Source organism: Haliotis asinina, chromosome 13, assembly GCF_037392515.1.
Source record: "Haliotis asinina isolate JCU_RB_2024 chromosome 13, JCU_Hal_asi_v2, whole genome shotgun sequence".
In the NCBI taxonomy this organism is placed as follows: Eukaryota; Metazoa; Mollusca; class Gastropoda; order Lepetellida; family Haliotidae; genus Haliotis; species Haliotis asinina.
The window spans coordinates 49,132,511-49,156,565 of NC_090292.1; the positions used below are offsets into that span (position 1 = coordinate 49,132,511).

Sequence of the window (24,055 nt, forward strand, 5' to 3'; positions counted from 1 at the left end):
GTTACATATTATCAGAAACGATCCACACTGTTCATTGGCTGAAAGCATGCTCTAGACCAATCACATTTAGTGTTAGATAAAATGGGTGAAAGTTACGGTTTGATTGATCATGAACTAAACAGACATCGTCTAGCTACCACATTTGTAAATTATTTTGGAAATATATCCCGTAGTCAGTGACATGGTCCAGTGGATACCCTTGGAAAATGTATTAGGCCACAGAGCTGGCTATAAAATAAAAGTTGAAAGCCCGCCATGTAACCAACAAGCAGCGGGCCGCCGGGCAGACCTTATTTCATACACTGTGTACCTTCTTGTGATTTATTGTGGCTATTGTGTTAACAATCCCAATAATACAAAATCAGAGCAAAACCAGGGATTCGAACATTTGAAACTCGCCAAGGGAGCGCTACCCTAGATGCATGTGCATCCAAGGAAACAACAAGTCATCAATATCGCGATGGCAAAATACTCTTCGTGATTAGTAGTATGTCTATTGATTATTATTGCAGTGTGTCAGCGTTTTCGTGTCATATGGCAGAGTGGAACGAGAGGATTGCAGAATTGTACAGTTCTGCTCAGAAAAGAACACTGCCACCAACTTCAGTCGAGGTCGAACTTGTTGCCAATGGAAACGCAAAGAAATATTTTATTCAGACATCGTAACCTACCTGCAGACCTATCTATGCGGCGAGTTTTGGTGAAGAAATAGTGAACGGTTTTAAAGTTCTGCTCCGGAAAAGAGCTCAACCATCAATTTCAGTCAAGGTCAAACATGTTGTCATGGAAAATACACACAAAAAATAAAATATAATAAAGTGGTGTGACCCCCCAAAAAACACATCTAGGGATCATGGAGAACATGACGAACTTGTGTACCAATCAATAACTGGTACGCATAACAACTGAGTTGATAGACTCGCACTTCGTTGTAGCGGGGGTTCAAAAACAAGGACAATAGACGACAGCTGGTCAGTGTGTCAGTAGCGCAAGTGACCTTCACCTTAACGACTGATAAGGAAGTTTGATCAAGTTCAACATGTTTACGTTTTTTGTTGTATTGAAGATTATCAACACGTTTCACTTTCTGGCCCGTACACCCCGGTTGTTGTGTTGTTTAACGCAGCTCTCAGCAATATCCAAGCTATATGACGGCGGTCTGTAAGTATTCGAGTCTCGACCAGACAATCCAGTAATTGATATCGTGATTTGATTGTTTCACGCCGCACTAGCAATATCCAAGTTATATGATGGTTGCCTGTAAATATTAGAGTCTCGACCAGACAATCTAGTGATTAACATCGTGATTTGATTGTTGTTTTTCGCCGCACTCAGCAATATTCCAGATATATGACGGTGGTCTGTAAATAATCGATTTCAGACCTGACAATATACAGTGACTGACAATGTGATATTCATGTTGTTTAACGCCTCACTCAATAATATCCGAGCCATATCGCTGCGATCTGTAAATAGTACAGTCAGACCCGATAATCTAGTCACTGACTATGATTTGCTGGCAGTATAACGCCACATTCAGCTATATGACGGCGGTCTGTAAATAAATCGAGTCAGGACCAGACAATCCAGTGATTGTATGTTTGCTGTGGATGTTTGACGTTTAACGCCGCACTCAGCAATATTCCACTATATGGCGTCGTTCTGCGAATGACAAAAATGACCAGTCTTTCTATATGCAAGCGAACAGGAAGACAGGTCATTTTTCTACGTCGCACCTCATTTGCGGTGCAGTATCATTCCAACAATATCGAGACGAGGAACACCAGAAGTGGACTTTACAGATCGAACACTTTAGGACAATGGAAGACGGGTTTTCGGCGTGACGAGCAAACCCTTTAGTCACAAGGCTAACCCTATCTGAATACAATCTAGGAGATTCTTAAATGCGCATTTCAAACATAAAACCAGCTTGGTTGGCCCAAGTTCGAAGTTGAAAATCATATTATTTTCAAATAAAGTATTTAGGGTTGGTTAACCCTAACACTGACCCTGGCTGGGAGACTATGCGATTTGGTTCACCACGAAAATATTTTGCTGACACCAACGAACGGCAACTGTTCCGGTTCGTATGGTGCTCCTCCCAATATAAACATGTCGTCGCTCTCCCTGCCATCTTATCACGACCCTGTCCTTCATGTGTCACGGTCGTTTATAGTGGTTGTCTGATAGAGAATCATGTTGTCTGGGGTAATGGGGTAATGGATGTGAGCACTACACGCCCGCTTGTCTCCCAACAAGGAGCATATGCCATGTACAGCTAATTTCGTATCAGACATTTCGGAGAGTACACAGAATGCTTGTCTGTTATTTTCTACTAGTCTACACGCAGTGCTGGACACGTTAGAACTGACTAAGCAGGACATGTTTGTCTGTTTATGTTGATTGATCGACTCTGGTTTTGTATTATTTTAAATGAATAGTGTGGACAATGTTTTTTAATTTTGTTTGGGGGGCGTTTTTATTCTTCTTTTTAGAATTTTTAAAGAGTTTTTTTTCTTGGTGGAGGATTACGCTTTGTTTGTAAAGTTGCCCTTATCATGAGAGGCGACTCGAGGGATTAAGTGGTCAGGCTCTCGCCGACTTGGTTGATACGTGATCATATCCCAGTTACGTAGACCAATGCTCATGCTGTTGATCACTGAATTGTCAAAAGCCTCCATTATTTATAGACCGCCGTATTGTAGCTGGCATACTGCTGAATGCGGTGTAAAGGAAATCTAACTCTCAGTTAAGTAGAGATTCTAGTACGTTTGTTGGACAGTCTTATCTACTTCCTTAGTCACTGTGGCTTCCAGAGAAATGGCTTCCACCGGAGTTTGTTTATCCCTATGTGAAGTGGCAAATCTGTTATCTAATACTGGTTTAAGTGCGCCGTATCATATTTTGGGCTCCAAATTTCCTGCGATAGGACAACACAAATACCCATGACACTCAATGCCAGGGAGAGTGACAGTTGAATTTCTACTGCGTTTTGCAATATTCCCGTAACATCTGGGGAAACCAGAAATGCCCTCACACATTGTACCCATGTGGAGAATCGATCCCGGGTCTTCGGTGTGACGAGCGAACGCTGTAATCATGAGGCTCTTCCTCTGTCTCTCAACACCGAACACCTGACTAAAACAGTATAAACGAGATAAATATTTCAAGTAATGATGACAAGTATATGTATTGCATCGAAACGATTGGTTTGCTTCTGCACCCGTCGAATTTTATTGTTTATTTCAGATACCAAAAATATGAGATTAGATTTGGAAAAACTGAAAGTCACTTCATGATTGCATGTAGTTAATTCTACAATCAGTGTATTCTCCAATGATTAGTATTACGGTGGTCTGTTAAAGTTGACAGTGCTAAAGCACTCGTCTTCAAGAAACAACACACACGCTGATTCATACCGGCAGTTTGCTCGATTTCATGGGGGCGAAATAGTTTTCCCCGAGGTCTTCCCTTCAGAAATTTCTTGTCTTAAAGTCGAACAAATTATGCTTTACTACACCAAACATAACGACAAAACACTTGATCCGGAGAATTATTATTTCAGGATGGGGCAACAGGGCAATGTTTCAGCTTGGCTCCATCTTTTCGTCGTAAGTTGCTCAGCGCCATATTTGGTGGAAAGCAGACGTTGGTGTCGCTTCTATCAATTCAAAAGCAGAGTTATCTCCCTTCCTAACGTAGGCGATCTCCACCCGAGGCCAATTTTAGATGATAGATCACGGTGTCAACTTCAAGTAACAAACGTCCGTACCAGAATGTTTTTCCATATATGTGTCTTGTGTATTAAATTTTGACAATAGATATGAATACAATGCGGCTAAACATCTCTGCTCTCCACTGCAGTAATAGCCTAAAGCTTCCAAGTCTCATTCACCTGAATCGGATGGAGGACATAATGAAACAACTACATGTATTTCATGTTTTAATACTCATAAATGCTTCTTGCTTTATGAAGAAAGCACTGACAATTTTTTTTATTATATATTAATATTTTTTTTCAAATTTCTGACGCATTATTACATATACCGTATTCATGGCAAATATTGAACAGAACTTTCTAACTATTCTGCATAGAAGAAAATAATATTTCATGCTCAAGAAATCCAGTGGCTGAAATCTGTACATTGTGAAAGGATGTGGTAATCAAGATACACACTGTCATAGAGTGGAGAGTTGGAGGTAAGGAGCTTTCAGTCTATAAACCGGATTCTAAGTGACTTGAAGTGGAACCTCACAAAACAACCGAAACACTGGGATAGTAAGTCCTGATAATAGATTTATGAAATATAAGGTCCCAGAGCTGCGGTCATTTTGCCAAGGGCTCAGAACTGTCCTACAAAATGAGGTAAAGTGTAACCATGGTAAGTTACCATGGCAACAGTTACTGATACGGTTTATAATCAAAAGCAATCATAATTAAGACTAGAGGATACATATTCTGGTTTCAAATCAATTATATAGCTAATATACATTTTAGACTTCAAAATGGTAGCAAATCATCAATATGTACCTCTACCTTGAACCAAACTAAAACCCAGAACACAATTACAGATATAAGTTCAATACTCCACCATCAGCATAAAGGCATCAATCACTAGAACTGGTGATTGAGGTGACATTTGGCTAGTTGTCAATTTACAAAGCAGGATTGTGGAGGTAATCAATTAATACACAATCAAAAAAGTCCTAATACGTTCAATAAATACGCATTTATACTGGAAACAATGCGTATACTAGGCATATTAAATAAAAACCACAAAGCACAGAGATCAAACTTAACTCCACTATATCATGTGCCTGTACTGTACAACTGAAGTGAAAAACCAGACATAGTTAACAAAAAAATTAGGGATCACAAAACATTGGGAAGATGTGCTTGAAATGACACAATTACAAAGAAATGTCTCCCAAAACCCTTAGATTTTTAGTTGCATATTCATTGGGCCACACTCCTCAAAGCATCGTGGCAATATGATATCATAACTCCAGTACTTCAACATAGACTTATGACTGTCTTAGAGCCATGATTCTTCCGAGGAACGAGGCCTGGATGTCGTTGAACACGGTACAACGCTTTTCCAAGTGGGCAGCTGGACTTAGTGCTTTTTGACTTGCACTGGTGCAACCTAGTTGTTAGTCTAACTTGCACTAATTATTAATTGGGAAAACTTCAGATAAAAAAATCTAGTAATTCAAAGGCATATTCTTTCTTGCAAGAAAAAGCAGTGCATCTGGAATCTGTCTGGTGCAGCTAGGTTTTTATCTTAGTTGCACCTGGTGCAAGTGGGTTAGCATCTCCTAAATCGTTCCCTGGCAGCTAATGTTAAGTATGATCTCTGGTCAGTATATATCCTTGTGGTAATACTGCTTAATCATGTTACACATTCCGCAACGAGTTAAACCGAGGATAATCACTGTGGTTATTTAAGCATACAAAAGTGGCGAAGGAAAGCTCCTATTCAGGTGATTGTTAATAGACATATCCACAGCACTCGCTTAATTACAACTAACAGGCGCTCAATGTGTCAGTTGGAGGGTACATTGTCATAACACCATAAACAAACAAACATTGAGGGGCATCCGGGGTAATAGAAAAAGCCCAAGATTCGGAAACGAACGTACATACAAACTTACATACGCACATATATGTAGTGTACCATAAGTTCAAATTACACACAATTGTAAATAATAATAATAATAAGGAAAGAAAATCTGTATCATGATCAACATATTATAATTAGCCATGATGAAGCTCGGAATAACCACCAATCCAAATCCACTTGTGGCAAACTTATCCATGGTGCAAATCCCATAATGCCCTTCAGTCTTTTCTGGCTGCACTGAGATAATGCACTGAAGTGTGCACAAAAAACCCGCACCAACGCTTGTTGCACCAACAAAACAACAGGAGGGTTTCATTGTATCAGAGTTTACCAGAGCCCCTAGTGCAGTGGTAGAGGCAGAACGCAATCATGTTGGTAATTGTTGATATTTTTAAAAACTCCCACTTTTCAAATCCCAATGCTCTTCTCTATCCTTATTGGTAACTTATATCTTCTGAATCTTCTTGCCTACAACCACTGGGTTATTCTTCCGGATCTGCTGTTGCGCTAACTCTTTGTAATCGAAACTGCAGTCGTGTTTGTCTGAATATCGGTGTAGACTGCAGTAGAGCCCCCCACAGCGACACATAAAGCCTGGAAAATACAAATATCACACGTCAATATTCAGCAGCAAGTGAGTGAGTTTTTGTTTGATGCTAGTTTTAGCAGTACTCCAGTAATATCATGGCAGGTAACACCAGAATTGGCTTCACACACTGTACCCACGCGGGAACTGAAACCATCTCTTCATCTACTCTGCAACCTCTCTTCATCTAGAAGCAGTTTCACTTAACAAATCTGTGATGAACCAAATGCCTTGATGGACAGCAACATGTCAAAATACACTGCTCTCAAATCAAGTTATTTTAGCTTGATTTGTTCGTTTCTTTAACAGCAATGTGAGTGAGTGAGTGAGTTTAGTTTTACGCCGCACTCAGCAATATTCCAGCTATATGGCTGTGGTCTGTAAATAATCGAGTCTGGACCAGATAATCCAGTGATCAACAACATGAGCATCGATCTGCGCAATTGGTACCGATGGCACGCGTCAACCAAGTCAGCGAGCCTGACCACCCGATCCCGTTAGTCGCCTCTTACGACAAGCAGAGTCACCTTTTATGGCAAGCATGGGTTGCTGAAGGCCTATTCTACCCCGGGACCTTCACGGGTATCTTTAACAGCAAATTTCCATCCATATGACCATTGTCTGGAATAATATGATGTCAATCTGGACCAGTGATTGACATCATATGCATCAATTTGTGGAACTAGTATAAGATGTGTCAGCCAGTCTGATCTTCTTAGTCGCCTCCTATGGCATGCACTGTTACTGATGACTTCTTGTTAGTAAGGTAGAGATTGTAATAGTAATAGTCCATTCACAATGCGCAGTTCTCCACACACAATGCATGCTGGAAGTGTCTAATGTTCAAAGTCACACAGCACAGGATTAAAAGTACTTATGAGAACAATCTTTGAGATCAAATTGTAAAGCAATACACACTTAAAATTCAATACAAGCAATAACAGTACATATTTTATCATGTAAAAATTCCAAAACAAACTGACAGATGAAGAAGAGCTACCAATTAATTTTGACTAAAATGAGGTGGTTATTGTGATTTGATACCTCTTCTTGATCAATAAGGATCGGGATTTTTTCTAAGTTTCAGAGTAAGTTGTTAAACTGAAGTACAATAAAAAAATCAATATTTCATTCCTACTCAGATGGCATAGAAGTCAAAGGAACCTTTCAAGTTGCAACCAAAGATGCATTTGATTCGAACAGCCAACAGTAACTGTCCTTGCTTGCACAAAACACTGAATTGTGTTAAAATCTATTACTGATGAGGCTTATTATTCCTTGAGTTCATGGTCCTGGCTGACTCACCTGTTAGTCCAACCTTCTTCTTACAAGTGTGACATCTATTTTTCTTAGGCTTCTTGTCTTTCCCGTCTTCGGACTTCCCATCATCTGACACCTCAGTCCCCCCTGGAGACAAACATTTGTCAGTTAGGCAAACAAAACACCTGGTGTTTGACTACATGCTTTCACAACTGTTTCCATGAGAACGAACAAGTGAATGAGTGAGTTTAGCTTTACGCCTCACACAGCAAGACCCCAGCCATATGGTGGCAATCTGTAATCAAGTTGCTCTAAGCCTGACAATCCAGGGATCAAGAACACAAGCATCAACTATGTGCCAACCAAGTCAGCGAGACTGACTCTTTAGTTGCCTCTTTCGACAAACATTGTTGCCTTTGTGGCAAGCATAGGTTGCTGAAGACCCTGGATCTTCATGGTTGCTTTCCATAAGAAATGACACAAAAACAAAAACTACTCCTTTGTCGAAACCTTCATATAATTAGGACCTTAGTGAAAGAATGCTACTGCTCTCCAAACACGTACTACATGATATAACAGTTATAACTCGGAGACAAACCAAATGAATTGGGTCATGTAAGTTCCAGATGTCCGTCTGACCCACTGAAAATTCACAGAACTAACAGAATACAACTTTAACACACATTTCAGATTTAATATTTCTTATGACTGACATTAAACAAACAAAATTAATAAACAGTAAACAACTGTCACATATAGTTTCAGTCATTGTGAAAAGATACAACAGGACATAGGGGCTGGCAGGTTGTAGACTTTCATCGCACTGTCAGTGAATGTGCCAGATTTACTAAAGGGTCTGACACTATTCATGACCTCTGATGCGATTATGAACTGAGAATATCCAAAGTAATATCAAGGGGAGATAACTCTTACCAGTGGCTCCTTCTTCTGTCTTCTCCGTGTCTTGCTTTTCCTGACTGGCGCTGGCTACAGGCACAGTGGGCGTGGCTGTCTCCACGCTAGGTGTGGTGTTGGTAGTGTTGGGGGTGCTGCCAGGGGGTGGCGACGTGGAAGATGGAGGATCTGATGATGTTGTACCTGGAAGCAGCAAACGGAAAGTCAGAGCTGAGTCAGCCAAGCATTATTATAGGCTAATGCTTTTTTTTCCTTTCTTTCAGAAACACAATCGACCATCGACCTATGACTACAATAGAATAAATATCCAATAACTCAGTGCTTCAACCAGGATTCTCAGGTGTGTTGCTACTTGCACCTAACTACTAAAATGTGTACCAATGCAGTTGAGCCTTTTGCCTAGCATGTTTACCAATGTATAGAAAACCTGTGGATTAATAGAGGATACTAAACAACATTACGTGCAATACCATTTTTATTTAACAAAAAAAGAATAATTTGGTATCAAATGAGCAAAAACAAAAGTTTGATACTAAATAATGAAAATGGTATTTCACTGAAGCCAGTTTAGTATTCTGTTTATTACTTCCAACACAAATGGACAGAAACTGCAGCTACAGTGTGAAGACTCCCAGTTTTCCTCCAGTTCAACAAGGTCCAGTACCACTGCAACAGCGGCATAAGCATTGCGACTTCACAACCCTGACCTCTCATGCCACCATACATCCAGCAGTATTACACTAGTGCAATATTGCAGTAAAATTATTACACGGCAGTATCTTCCATGGGCAAGTAACAATATACAATACTGCACCAACTGGTACGCTCTAGCATTGTAAAAAGTGCCACTGCATATCTTTTAGCATGAATGATGCGATGGTGCCTCCTGGCTGAAGAACTGATAACTGCATGTATATAATCTGGGCATGCTAGGTCATAAAATTGGGCTGCGAATATTTGCCTTTCATATTTCTGGATCTGCCATCACATTGCTGTTCCAGCATGGAGAACCCACACTTAGACAAAGTCACAGACTCTGATCCAACATGTTACATCCACTCATTGCCCAGCAGAGTAGCATCTTGAATCACCTTCCTACTCTCTCTTGGCAAGAGGGGAAGGAGCGAAAAATGTTGCATGAAGGTGTTTATTCCAGCAATATCATGGCAGAAAACACCAGTAACCCGATTAGGGTCCACCAGACACTGTACCCAAGCACACGCATGAGAAAGGCACTCAGCCAATACATCTAAACTTTTCACACAACAACTTGTAAACTGAATACTACTTTTTTGTGAACACTGAAAATCACTTCAACCTCTGGACAGGGCTCCTGATAATTTGATAAGGAGTACATAATTCTTAATTTTTCAACATAGGACTACTGGAAAACCTTAGACGTATATTCACTGAAGTACTGAATGATATTAACTCGAGTGTAACTGACGAGACAAATCAGTGATGCTAGTAAGCAGTTCGTTCATTATCATTCGTGCATAAATTTGATTACTTGACTGTTTACAAGTCGTCTAGACACTGTCATGTTTCTGAGACAAACTTCTCATTTGTTTCTGTGTTGCCATGTTTGCATACACATGGCCAATTTTGATCAGCTGAATTTAACCATTGCAACCAGGATTCCCAAAACACAACATGGGAAACCTCAATGTGTCACTATCACATAAATTCATAGATGGGACATTGCTTGCAATCAAGATTATGTTTCAGACAAATACTGTAAATGATTGCTGACACCACTGCTGTGGTGCAATTCTGCTATGTTTTCAAACTTATTTCCTACTGTATCATGCACATTTTTTATCAATACATACACAAACATGGAAGTTATCTTGAACCCTGTCTGGCTCACTCTCTCTATAGTAAATTTCTGTTCAGTCCTGTGAGATGAGCTACAGTAACAGAGCACCAATAAAGATCCAGGTCAGCACTGGTGATTTCATGAAAGGCTAAAGTCTAAACAAGGCAATCAGACTTGCTAACTTGGTTCACATGGTTTCTGACATCAATCGACACAACTGGGAAACAGAGAAATGCTGCAACCATATCAGTGAGTCTGACCACCTGATTCTGCCAGTCGTCTAACAGAATTCTTGAGTTGCTGAAGACCAATTCGTACTTGGATCATCACCAGTTCTCTGAATGGAGGAATAGAAATGAATCTTAATTGTTTCAGAAAGCTGATTTAGTTTTGCTGAGGACCCCACATATCATTTTGCTGTTCTAGATAGCCCAGCCTTCAATACACACAGACAATTAGTGTCAATTTTGGAAGTTCTTGTGCCAGAAACTATAGCAACCAATCTGTACAGATATAAGTTATTTCTATTCTGACACAATCTGTTCTGAAAAGGTTCTGTTGAGAGAACATCTTGTCTGTAATCTTTCATTAATTTCAATCCATGTTACATTCTATGACCAATCGAATCCACTATCTTCCCACAGAAGTTACTCCTGTTAAAATTCCTACATAAACCTGTTTTAGTATGGCCCTTTCATGGTACAAGTGTTCTGGATTCATGATTGGTTGTAATCAGATTTACTTGTGCGATCAGCAACATTTCAAAACTGAACATTTGCAAAGTTTCAGAAATTTCAGTATGCATTGGGAACACTAAAGTGTCTTCTCCAGCACCATGCGCAAACATTTCTTCTAGAAAGAACCAAGTCATCTAATGGAGGCTCAAAGGCGTCTCCATCGCTCTCATTGACAAAGGACATTTTGGCAATTAATGTCATGTATGTCACATCGACAAAAACACCTTGTCCACTGAATTCTGCACTCTCTTTGCCTTTGATTCTGATCCAAATCTATCCATGGTACAAGGTCAGATTGGATAGAAAGAAGGGAGATAATTTGTGTTGTGATTTTTGGCCACTGGGAGATTTTATGAGAACTGGGAAATATGGATGTTTTAGAACATTTTTTTAGAGTTTACATGGGACGATATGACACGCGTGACCTCTGTGGGAAAGACAATGAATTGAGCCAAGTGTGTCTAGGATGTGTCTACGGTAAACAGAAGTGTAACTGCAATGTTTAATGGTTCTCTTTATTTGATTTACTGACCAATTTGAGTGTCTTAGAAAATGTAGTTTCTTTTCAAAGTCATTATTTACATTTAACACTGTTTTTCTTTTTGAAAATACTGAGGTTGAAACGTGGCTTTGAAAGAATAAAGTCTGGACCTGACAATCTAGTGATTGATATAATGAAAGTCAAAGCCTCTGACAGTCTGTGATAAATAGGAGTGAAGGAGAGTACACTTTAACACTGCCTTTAGCAATATTTCAGCAATATCACTGCCGTGGAGACACCAGAAATGGGTTTCACATACTGTACCCATGTGGGAAATAGAACCCTGGTCTTCAGTGTGACAAGCCAACACTTTAACCACTAGGTTACCCCACCACCCCTTCACAAATGGAGGTCTCCATTATATCCAGTTTAAAGTCTAAATAAAACTATGGTTGTGACTCCACTTCTGTGATCTTGTCTTCTGCTGAGAGTAATTTGATGGAGGGCATGGTTATTGCATTTAGAAGTGTTTTTTAGATTGAAAAAGTACTTCCTCAGCTTGAATCATACATGAAAATGCTTAGGGACTATTTAACCTCAACAAAATTGTTTAGGCATATATGCAAAAATTACAAGCAAAGTAAAACATGGTATCACGCATCCAACCATTAAGTTGCTCCAGCAGAACAGGTTACCAAGGATTTTTGTATTTTGCAAGTGATATTTTTGCCTCCTTGTTTGGGTAGTACTGTACAGAATGTGATAGAGAAGAAGTAGTAGTCACAAAGGTGAAAAACCCCACAATGATCAAATCAAAAAGTAATGAAATTTATGGTCGTAGTTTAAGATAAAGTTAAAGGTCAACAAAAATATGACCAGACAACCTCTCCTGATCTTTGCTATGTAGCTGTTAAAACAAATCCCAAGAAGTGTGCTTGAGACAATGACCTTGAAAATTAAGGTTACCAAAATTGACTGGGCCATGCATCTTCCCAAAGCTTGGTGTCAAACATGAAGAAAATCCAGAGAATATTTCTTGAGGTATCTCGCTGATAAACTTAACATGCAGACTAACAAGCTGAACAACAAGTTGTATTGACATCGACATTTATGAGAAGGTCGCCAGAAGTAGTTGGCCCTGCGCATTCCCTTGATGATGCTTGTGTAAAATATGAAGGAAATCCAGCACAGGGTTCTTGGGATGACAAGGGAAAAAATGAAGGTCAAGGTCCCCAAACCTTTCGCATACTTTGATCAACCTAGGTACCACATATGAAAAGAATCTAGTCAACAGGTTACTAAGATATTCCAATTCATACGTATGTGATGACAGACAGATGGCGTTTGATACCATATCCCTAACTCTGTGCTAAACATGCTGTTGGGGATAATTACACACTGCCACAATCAAACTTGACCAATGAACTGGTACTCAATTCCAAGGAGAACGACTAACAGAAACCTTACAATTTTGCATGAATATATAGATTTTCTATAGGAACTAAATCACTAAGAATGGCAAATATCTTCAAAAACTAAAGTGACAGTATGGCCCTGTATCCATACAGCTTCAATGTTGTAAAATACACATACAAATGTAACAGGTTATTAAATCTTGTTATCCCAGTGAAAGTTTCAAGGAAAGTTATTCTGTGTGTCAACTACTGCAACATGAAACAGATCAAAAACATGCAGTTAAATAAATGGACTGAGTCAAGCATGACTCGTCGGTAGAGACATTCCGCAAACAAACTAGGTGAGTGATGTTTATCCAAATGGCATCAAATATGGCCTAAGTTTAAACACGTTTCATGTGGAACATGCTCCCAGACTGTAATAAACCATTCAAACATATACTGATCCTGAGCGAGGGAATGGAGCTTTCTAACTGTATCAGTATATGGAGGTAGTATGAAAATAATCGAGTCTGGACCAGATAATCCAGTGATGAACAGCATGAGCATCTATCTGCAGTCGTCTTTTGTGTCAAGCATCAGTTGCTTCTAAATCATTATGAGAAATGCTCCTTGTGTCCAATGACTGCTGCTGTTTCTATTTGAAGCGAGCACATATTCCTTAGTTTGTATGCTCTCAGGTTTGGTATGTATGTTTATACAGAGGCGAAGAAATAAAACATTTTGAATTCCCTTAAAAACAATCAACATCAAGCTTATTTGACGTTTGCTTAATACGAGTTAGTATTACTAGCAGCATTCAGTGACAGTAAACTGAATACCAAACCATGTACATACTGAGGAAGTTTGTAAGTCTGCCACAAAAGCTTCAGCAAAGACGATAGCGATGCAAAGCTTAACACTGAGGTAACTGAACAAGGGGATGGAAATACACAGTTGACAGGAATTAGCTCAAACTAAAGACCTGTACACATTAAGGCGTAGTCACAAGTCTACCACAAATGCATCTACAGGAGAGATATTGACACGTAGAAAGAAGCAGAGCTAAACAAATGGAGGCGCCAAGAATTAGCCCAAAATGTCTGCCAATGCGATAGACCTGTACACATTGAGGCGTTATTGTCACAAGTCTACCACAAAAGCATCTAAAGGATAGATAAAGACACTGCATAAAAGAAGCCGAGCTAAACAAAGGGAGGTAACTGAACAAGGGGATGGAACTACAAACAAAGATGACAAGAATTACCTAGAGATGTCTGAGCCAATGTGGCAGACATGCTGGAGACGTCGTTGGTCTCACCTGTAGGGCTGACTCGACCGCTACTCACAGGCGAGGAGGAGTTCTGTTTTCGCTTTAGTGCATCTTTGTAGCACTTGGAGCACATGCCATCGAAAGCAGCATTGCCATAGAAACCACAGCCTGTGCGACAGAGTGTAGTGGGAGGCAGGTTCTGGTTCCCGTTCTGTTCCATCTAGAACCCTGGCAGGCACCCACACAACTGAAACAGAGGGTACACACATGAGGAAGAGAACAAATTGTTTGGGACAGTGGGGTGCAACAAAGCTGAGACAGCTGGGCACGGCGTGGTTGACACAGTAGTGAGTGAGTTTAGTTTTACGCCACACTCAGCTATATTCCAGCTATATGGTGGCGGTCTGTAAATCATCGAGTCTCGACCAGACAATCCAGTTATCAACAATATGAGCATCGATCTGCGCAATTGGGATGACATGTCAATCAAGTCAGTGAGTCTGACCACCCGATCCTGTTAGTCGCCCCATAGTTGCAAAGCATAGTCGCCTTTTGGGGCAGGTTGAGACAGTAGGACGCAGCATGGTTGGGACAGTGGGCCAGAACGTGGATGGTGACATCCACGGTTAAAGCAACAGTGGTAGAAAACAAAGTACGCTGGAGCACAGATTGTGGTGGCAGGTGGGTTCTAAAGGTGGGGCCAAGACACGGTAGGGTCATATGTTGTGGAAATCTGGATGTAGTCCTCGGGCACTACGTGGAAGGTGAGGGACATAAACACAACATGTTGCTAGGTGTGCACTGCGTGGTGGGACTTGGATGAAGACAGGGTAAACTCCTATGCAAGGTTGGGCAACTATGACAAGACGTGGTACATAGAGAGGGAATGAAGTGCAATTCTCACAGTATTGAGAAAGTCATATTACTAAAACATCAATGACGCTGAAAAAAATAATCCTCAACTCAAATGAGGAAAAAAACCTTACCTATTAATTATCCTCTGAATCAAACATTTAGCGGCAATTTGACTATAACGTAAACTTTCCAAACAGTGATGTAATGAAATAATAAACCTCCTTTTAAACACGATTCTCTTTAAACAGTTAAAGGTCACATGCAACCAAAAAATCAAACATAATTAAAACACATGTATCACTTATTCATGACATACAATATACATTGCTGCTTTTAAAAAAAGAAATAAACAAATTATAAGCGTACAATCGCGATTCAAAAGTGCCTTATTTTGTACTTGGGCTTACTTCCCCCGAAACGAAGCCCTCGGGAGACCGAACCCAGTCATAGCTGGTGGATATGCATTTAAGTGTAACGACGGCTTCCGATTGGCTGTTTCATTTGCTGATATGCTAAGGGTTCATTGTGTGTACAGAAAGATGATTTATTTGATGGGCATTTTAGAAGCATAGCCGGTCACAAGAAAGTAAGATTCTGTATGGATAACAACTTCTTTTTGTGTACTTGATGCGTCGTTTCAGTATGGATTCATATACTGTTGTCAAACAAAATCATATACCCCAAAAGAAGCCATTATCCATGAAGAATGTAGAGATGTTGGGTTTGGAAAATACATGTTCTCCGAATTTGCGCTCGATCCAATCAAAAATCATTTCAGTAGAGATGATAAACTACTGGAATCTGTCATTCGTCCAAGTACAAAGCAGGACTTGAAACTGACAAGAGTTTGCACCAGTTTCCGTCAGATCCAGTCATCCGAAAAAAATGAAAGTAGTATGTTTGCAACCCACAGACATAAAAACATGACATGTGTATCACACGTGCCTAATTACATAATGTGGCAGACACGGGACTCGGGTGCACGAGTCATAAATCAACTTATTTTCTTTATGTCGTATAGTCTGATAGGTGTTAAGTTCAAATTGCACGTGGTCAATGATCGAAGCTTTGTATTGCATGTTGCCTTTAGCAGACAGGCAGGTAGACATATAGGTGTGAATAAACCAGACACTGAGCTTTCTCTGTGACAGAGACTGCTTACCACAATCAACAAGTTTTTTTACGTAACGAGTAGATTATTTACTTGTTTGTGTACACAACCAAGATTAGACTACTGCTCACAACCTCAGACGCTGGGCATACATACTGTTTCCAGCTCCGCGAACCTATTAACTGCGCATGCGTCACGGGCGCAGCGCAGCACATCTGTTGGAACCAGTTTTCCCCCCAGCGCTGGGGGGAATTTAGTGAAACGTTTGAACTCCGATTTCGCGGGCTTTTTTTTCATCGCGTTTTTTTCCAACTTTATAGGCTGAATTGGCATTTTTTATGATTTGTTTCGGTAAATGCATACCAAAAGGTACAAGAATCTGCAAAGTTGTGTTTTACGTTGCATGTGACCTTTAACTTATGTTAATGTGTTATTCTTATCTTTCAAAATTGACTTGGTTTGTCCCCACCAAACCTATTCAGGACAAAACTTAAATTTTAAGGATTTTACAGTGACTGAAAATGGCACTTGTCAAACATGACCTGCCTTATGTCCTCAGCAGGACTGCATGGTCTCATATGTTGTCCTTGTAACAATGAACACATCACATTACTCCTTCCCGTTTACAAGGAATAAACATACAACATTGTGAACATTTTAACTCCTAATACTGGTAATAATCTAGACAAGACATGCCTCCATGCATATCATCAGGGTTTTAGATATCTTGTTAAAGTCCATTTGAGACAAAATGATGTTTAACGGAAATCGAATACACACACAAATAGACATAAAAAATTCAACCAACATAGAGTGCAATAAAAACAGAACAACTCTGGAAAAAAAAATTGCATAATTTTGTCACAAAACTAGAAAAGTTGTTTAAGAAACTGTTATCATTTGTTTGTGCATTTTCCCAGTTTGTTACAAGGGTGCTCTGGCAACTAAAGAAACAGCGCTAAATTAGTGTATCCCTCAAAATAAAAAATTTCACATCCGTAAAATTCTTACTTTTAATAATATGATATCTTAGCGCTGTTCCTTTATGGTTACAAGAGTATTCCACTGCTTGAGTCTGACACTCAACAGAAATACCAGAAACCACCTGACTGACCGTCTGTCTGCGCCATTACATTGAACGATTTGCCAACATCTGGACATTACAATCCATCACTGCTGCACATCTCTAATATCAATGGGATCACAACAGGTTCCAGCACAAATTATCCACCACCATATCCATCTAAACATTAGACACACACCGTCCATGAAGCACCAGATCGCGCACATACAAACCTACACCTGGGTAATGTCTGCTTTGTTAAATCAAATCATTGGAAGTTCATCGGTCATTTCTATGCGACTGTAAATTTCAATACTCGGATCAATATTTAGAGCTTTCAAATGTAGTATAAAATCAATCAGATTTCTCCTCTGGAAAAAAATAAATAAATAAAAAATATTTAATCTAAAGCACTGAAATAAACTGAGAAACATTTTCAGCCCTAAAAAGGTGTCATGATGAAGTATACCACATATATAATCCATCTGAAATAAACTAGCGACAACTTTTACTTTAAACATAATTAAGGGTTAGAAACCAGTCCAGTCAGTACTCAAATAACAAAAAAACTCATAACTGTTTATCTGAAATCCACTGCTGACCAGTGTTCAGTTAATGTTTCTGCACCATAGCAAAAGCTAGGACATTCATCACACACAAACTATTGGGAGACACACCATAACTTCAGCCATGTCCCATCACTTTCGATCATAATGTCAGTGTTTATGGGTTGACAGGTTGTTATTTATTCTTTGTGGACTGGGAAAAACAGCACTGGACATCAAGTAAGATGATATGTCAGTGTCAGAGAGCAGAATGTTGAACATTTTCAAGCAGTGTATGAAAAAAGCTAAGAACCCAGTCTGACATCAAGGGCTGGTAACTTACCAGCCCAAATAGATTTAACCTGACCTGACACTGAATTTTACAGAACATATAAAGACAGTAAAGAAATCTAATTTTCTACCAGGCCATCGAACCACCTAGCTGTAAATTTAGACAGTCCATCAGAAATCTAGACCATCTCAGATTGTCGCACAGGCTTTATTTCACACCGTGCTTCAAAATTGATGACATATCATCACATACAAAAAATTAAAAGGTCTGAAAGCGAAGCCTATGCCAGTAGTCCAACCGCTCAACCTGATGGATATCGTACCATCAGTTACCAAGCAGGGTTTGAACAGCTTTTACTTACCAGAGATAGGATTCACATGTACAAATGTGGAGACAGGAGTATGACAAGCAAATACTTCAACCAGTATGTTACCTCACAACCCACACTATCAAATCCATGTAGCCTACATTACAGAGTTGAAACATGTGAAATATGCTACCATGGTCCTGGACCTTGGATCAAAATATCCATTCCTTCAGTATACTGTCCTTAACAAAACTGTGCTAGTTCCACTAGCCTGAATTTGTAGTTGGCGACACAACCCATGATGCTGGGAAGCCCATATGCATTCTTAACTAAACACTAGGGCTGCAACGGTACAGTTGCATTCATCAAAAATCAAATCTGATACCTTACTTTCGATTTTCAACAACCATTATTACTCTTTCGATTTGATATCTGAATGCTTATCTACATCGCTAAATTATTTCCATGCCACCAGAACGTAATCTTGATTCCAACTTCAACATGTTTGAGGTCTGGAACAAGGTGACATGTGACTGGTTGACGCAGAGCTAATCATCCAGTAAGAATTGTTAATACACCTATAGATTAATGGATACCTACCCGCCATCTTGTTTAGATTCATGTCACCCTAATGCTAACCCTAAAGCTTGCCCAAGCCCCAACCCTTACCAAAAGTAAACTGCATGCTTTCAAAGCTGGTGGAAGGTATTCAGTGCTCTGTATGAATTGTTAGTAGTCATTGGCAAGTTGACAATGGATTTCATGCTAAAGAGGCTGCTAAGAGTTAAATGAAATCTGATGTTTTTACTTGTATGATGATCAAATCTAAACAAATGATTGAATGGAAGTTCAAATATCAAAAATCGAATCGAAATCTGGGTGAATTATGGCAGCTTTACTGTACACATGAATGATGCAGGTACCAAAAAAGCCAATCCTTTCCCATTGGGAATATATACAAGAATGATGTCAAGATGTCAATGCAGTGGGACGTATTGCGAAAAAGTTTGTTAGCGTCTGATAAAGTTGTGTCGACCCCTTCGATATTTTAGCAAAACATCTGTAGTAGCTCAGCATACTGCGTGTGAAATGCTTGAATTGTTCAATAAATAAACCTTTAAAATGCATGTATGTTTGAAATGTATAATGAATGAATGTTTAGAATGAATAATGAATGAATGGTTGAAACATATGAGGTATGTATAGTAGATTGTTTTGATGGGGGTGAATAAATCATCATGAAATTAAATATTGTGTTTTATACGTTTTTTATCAGTTCATGTTTCATGGGTATGGTTTGAATTGTCCAAAATTTGGGTACAAGTTGTCCAAATTTGGGTAAAGACCATCCCAAAGCAGTCCCAGACATCCAAAATTGGTACAAATTTGATGAAGGTACAAATGTTTCTCTATGCACAATTAGTATCCCAAAGACAAAAAGTTTAAACCACAGAAACATTTCCTGACATGGTTTACCAAATTATTAGATGTTGACGAGAATGATGGATGGGTGAAAAAAATGTATGGACTAATTTATTTTACACATCACAAAACTCTAAGACCCCAGGAAAACAGTGTCTAATTTATCAGGGAATAGGTTTATTTACAATAAATTAATTAACAGAATTACACCCATGCAACTCCATTATAACTGAGATGGTCCCATTAACACAGTCTGTGACATGTTCATCTTTAACATCAAACAGTGCATAACCAACCATCCAAGGATATACTCAGGATGCAGAATTGTTTGATTGTCAGCTGAATTTCGTAATCCCCTCGTCATTAATACACACAAACAAAATTAGAAAGACAGGTGAAAGTAACATGTACTGACTTCATGGAGACAAAGTCCAAGTACAGTCAGACATCCTAATTTGACCTTCCTTAACAGCAGAGACCGTGAACAAAGCACTATGATCTCTCATAACTAACAGTATTTATGTGCCCGTTGTGACTCACAGCTGTCCACTCCCGAGACCTGTTATTCAACCAACTGTTATGAAAGCATACATATATACGTCTACATATGTTTTCACACATGCATTCCCCAACAATTCACAAGATCGACTTTCTCTGTTGATATAGCAGACTTTTAAACCCTAAGTCTGCGTTTACTTAGAAATAATTGATCATACCTGAATCTCAACTCGTAAAGTTCCACTTTGTTTACATCTAGCTTACTTAGAGTCAAGCGGACAAAAATACGTAAAATGAGCCATTTCTCAACAATTCATGTTCAAGACACCACGTACAAGTAACGATAGTGACATAAATCTCTGGGAAAGGTGAGGGAAGGAAAGTACGTGTATCCTGCTTTATCAAACCAGCTAAACAAGCTGGGTCGTTGCGTTGGCAGAGAAATAAACACCATCAAGGAAAATACCGTTCACACAAAAACCACCCACCCAAATTATACAAAGACAACTCTAAAACATACATAGGTCGATTATCATTCTAATGGATTCAATAATAGGCGAAAAAGGAGGCCCACTGACACTGTATTTCATCCATAAAGACAATACAAAATATTGTTTTGCTTTCTCACCCAGTCCAAGATGGCGACCGAATAATCGTCTGAGTGGAAAAGTCTCCTTTCGTCGCTCAAATATCCTCCTTAAACGCGCTTCATTGGCAAAATATTGGTTCGTAAGTCTTGCTAGGATCTTTTTCTTGAACTAACAGTCAGTATTTACCTGGTGGAGTCGAGTTTTAACTGCGTACCAAACCTTTTCTGTTGCCTACGTGTGAACCCAGCTCAAAGTCACAGTGTCACGATTCCTGATTATTCTAGTCACATGACCTCCATTCCAAGTCGTTGATTGGCTGAAACGTACATGACCCCAAATAGCGACCTCTCTGGTGACGTCACAAACAGATGACTAGTTGCTTGATAGGTCCCGTTACCAAATGAACTTTTCCCCATCACAAAGGAAAAGCGTAATGAAAACAGTGCACCGGATCACACGTTTATTTACTTTTTATGATAGTAACGTTTAGAAATACCCACTGAACGGATCATAAGACAAGGATTTACAATTTAAAGAAACCCATATATTTGGAAGTTGCCACACCCACTTAATAACAATCTTCCGTATTGTGTCATATCCCTCATCCCATAAACTCGCCATGTGTAATAATGATGACACACTTAAAAATAAATCAGATCTTCATTCGTCCTCGTATTATTTATACCAGTTTCTTTTTAAACAATAATAAATTGCACTTAATAATTAAATTTTCACCTTAATAATTTTCAACTTAATAATAAATAATGATAAATTTTCAGCGACTGCTTAAAGTCATGAAGGTGGTTTAGTTTTGTATGACAAAGATGATAATTTTGTGATATGTATGTTTGTGTTTACAAGCAGTTTACACTTGTATATTAACTCAATCTCTTCTGTCTACCGGTTTTGGACAACAGATGCATTCACGACATTGTTGGAGCGTTTTCATTTCTCTTATGCGAGCTCGAACACTGTGACCAATATTACCAACTTTCCATAGTTTAGTTCAAAATCAGCGTTAGGGAAAATCCTGTCTGACAAACCTACTGACAATTATTGATTTAACGAAAGCTAACGTCAACACACGTCCACGGACAGCTACAATGCAATTAATCAGATATAAACGGTTCTTTTAATGCGTGCACTCTGAACCTCAAGTGTTCAAATTGCACAGTCGACGCTTCCGCACATGCTTTGAACTGGGACATATAGGCCTTATTTAGAACAGGCGTGCTGTGATTTAGAACACGTGTTCAAAGTGTGTCATGAATATGTTTTTGATTTCAGAAAACAATGTGTTATTAGTAGAAGACTGTGATTTCGTAAATCAAATGAGTAAACTACTTTTAACCTAATCATTAATATCTCAAGATATTTTCAAACAATGTAGGGCATCACGCGAGCGGACATTTATCGAAGGCTTTAAAGAAATTGTTAATAGTTACTCTATTTCAACTTTACTTTTTTCCTTTCTATCTTTTACAAGAGGACAACGAGAGAGAGAGGGTGAGAGAGAGTGGGGGGGGGGAGGAGGAGGGGGATTCAAAAAGATTTGTTAAAAGACTTTTATGATGTTACAGCTTGTAATGATGTTTTGATGTTATTATTATCTGTCATGTTTGTTATGTCTATGGTTGTTCATAAGTTAATTATGTTTATAATGTTAATTGTGTTATGTGGTTTCTTACGCTTATGATGTTAATTGTGTTATGGGGTTTCTTACGCTTATGATGGTTATGATGTTAATTGTGTTATGGGGTTTCTTACGTTTATGATGGTTATGATGTTAATTGTGTTATGGGGTTTCTTACGCCTATGATGGTTATGATGTTAATTGTGTTATGGGGTTTCTTACGCAGATGATGGTTAAGATGTTAATTGTGTTATGGGGTTTCTTACGCCTATGATGGTTATGATGTTAATTGTGTTATGGGGTTTCTTACGCAGATGATGGTTAAGATGTTAATTGTGTTATGGGGTTTCTTACGCTTATGGTGGTTATGATGTTAATTGTGTTATGGGGTTTCTTACGCCTATGATGGTTATGATGTTAATTGTGTTATGGGGTTTCTTACGCCTATGATGGTTATGATGTTAATATTGTGTTTGATTCAAATGATGTTCAGAGTTTCATGGTGTTTGGGATCTCCAGGATGTTCATGTTTAAAACGAATATGACTTTAATAATGTTTCACGGTCCATGTGAGGTTGTTCATCGTGTTTGGGATCTCGAGGATGTTTAATAATGTTTCACGGTCCATGTGAGGTTGTTCATCATGTTTGGGATCTCGAGGATGTTTAATAATGTTTCACGGTCCATGTGAGGTTGTTCATCATGTTTGGGATCTCGAGGATGTTTAATAATGTTTCACGGTCCATGTGAGGTTGTTCATCATGTTTGGGATCTCGAGGATGTTTAATAACGTTTCACGGTCCATGTGAGGTTGTTCATCATGTTTGGGATCTCGAGGATGTTAATCATATTTATAATGATAATGGAATTAATTATGTTCCTTGGGTTCAGGATTGGGTTGGGTTTTTTTTAACGCCGCACTCAGCAATATTTCATCTAAAACTATATGGCGGCGGTCTATAAATAATCGAGTCTAGACCAGACAATCCGGTGATCAACCGCAAGAGCATCATTCTACAGTATTGGAATACGATGATGTGTCAGCCAAGGCAGCGAGTCTGACCACCCGATCCTCTTCAACTCCATCCGCCTCTTACGACAAGTATGAGTTATTGAAGATCAATTTTAACACAGATCTTCACATCTCAGGATGTTTGTGACGTCACTGATGTTTATGATGTTTCACAAGATGGCCGATGATGCCCACGAGCCATGCCGGTGGCCAGAGACTGAAATCTACCAGACATGACCTAATCCACTCTAATTCAGGCTCAACGCCGCATTAATACTGAAGTCTCGTCTATCGTAAATTTCCCCTGCGTCAAACACATAAAATAACATTGATATTTAACCTTTCGAAAGTCGCAGGAATTAACATGGTATAACAAATAATCACATGTAGGGATTATCCTTCGTTAATCCACCTTCGTCTTACACAAAATCGTCCAGTCACGTTGTCACAATTTAAGGTCTCCCCAAGCCAGCGGCGAAGTCTGTATTATCCGTGAGTTCAATTTATTCACACGTTTTAATGTCTTCTGAATACGTACAAGCGACAGAGAGTTAATTACGCGCATGCGCTGAATGCCCCCTAATTTGGATCGACCTCTTGACCGACATTAAATTGCATGGCCGTCAATAATCTCCGCA

At 39.2% G+C, this 24,055-nt stretch overlaps 1 protein-coding gene across 4 annotated transcripts; it reads right to left on the reverse strand.

Annotated features, from left to right (window-relative positions):
* Positions 1–3,930: 3,930 nt before the first annotated feature.
* Positions 3,931–21,114, reverse strand: LOC137260431 (AN1-type zinc finger protein 5-like). 4 transcript variants are annotated; one of them, XM_067798089.1, is made up of 5 exons: positions 20,959–21,114; positions 14,084–14,336; positions 8,404–8,568; positions 7,516–7,617; positions 3,931–6,218 (listed from the first exon to the last, which is right to left on the reverse strand). In XM_067798089.1, the coding sequence occupies exons 2-5, from the start codon at positions 14,307–14,309 to the stop codon at positions 6,070–6,072; spliced, it is 642 nt and encodes a 213-aa protein (XP_067654190.1). In that variant the 5' UTR covers positions 14,310–14,336; positions 20,959–21,114; the 3' UTR covers positions 3,931–6,069. The 4 variants fall into 4 exon arrangements, with proteins under 4 accessions (XP_067654190.1, XP_067654192.1, XP_067654193.1 ...); XM_067798091.1 differs by having other exon boundaries at positions 14,138–14,336; positions 20,959–21,062; XM_067798092.1 differs by having other exon boundaries at positions 14,138–14,336; positions 20,811–21,062.
* Positions 21,115–24,055: the final 2,941 nt, after the last annotated feature.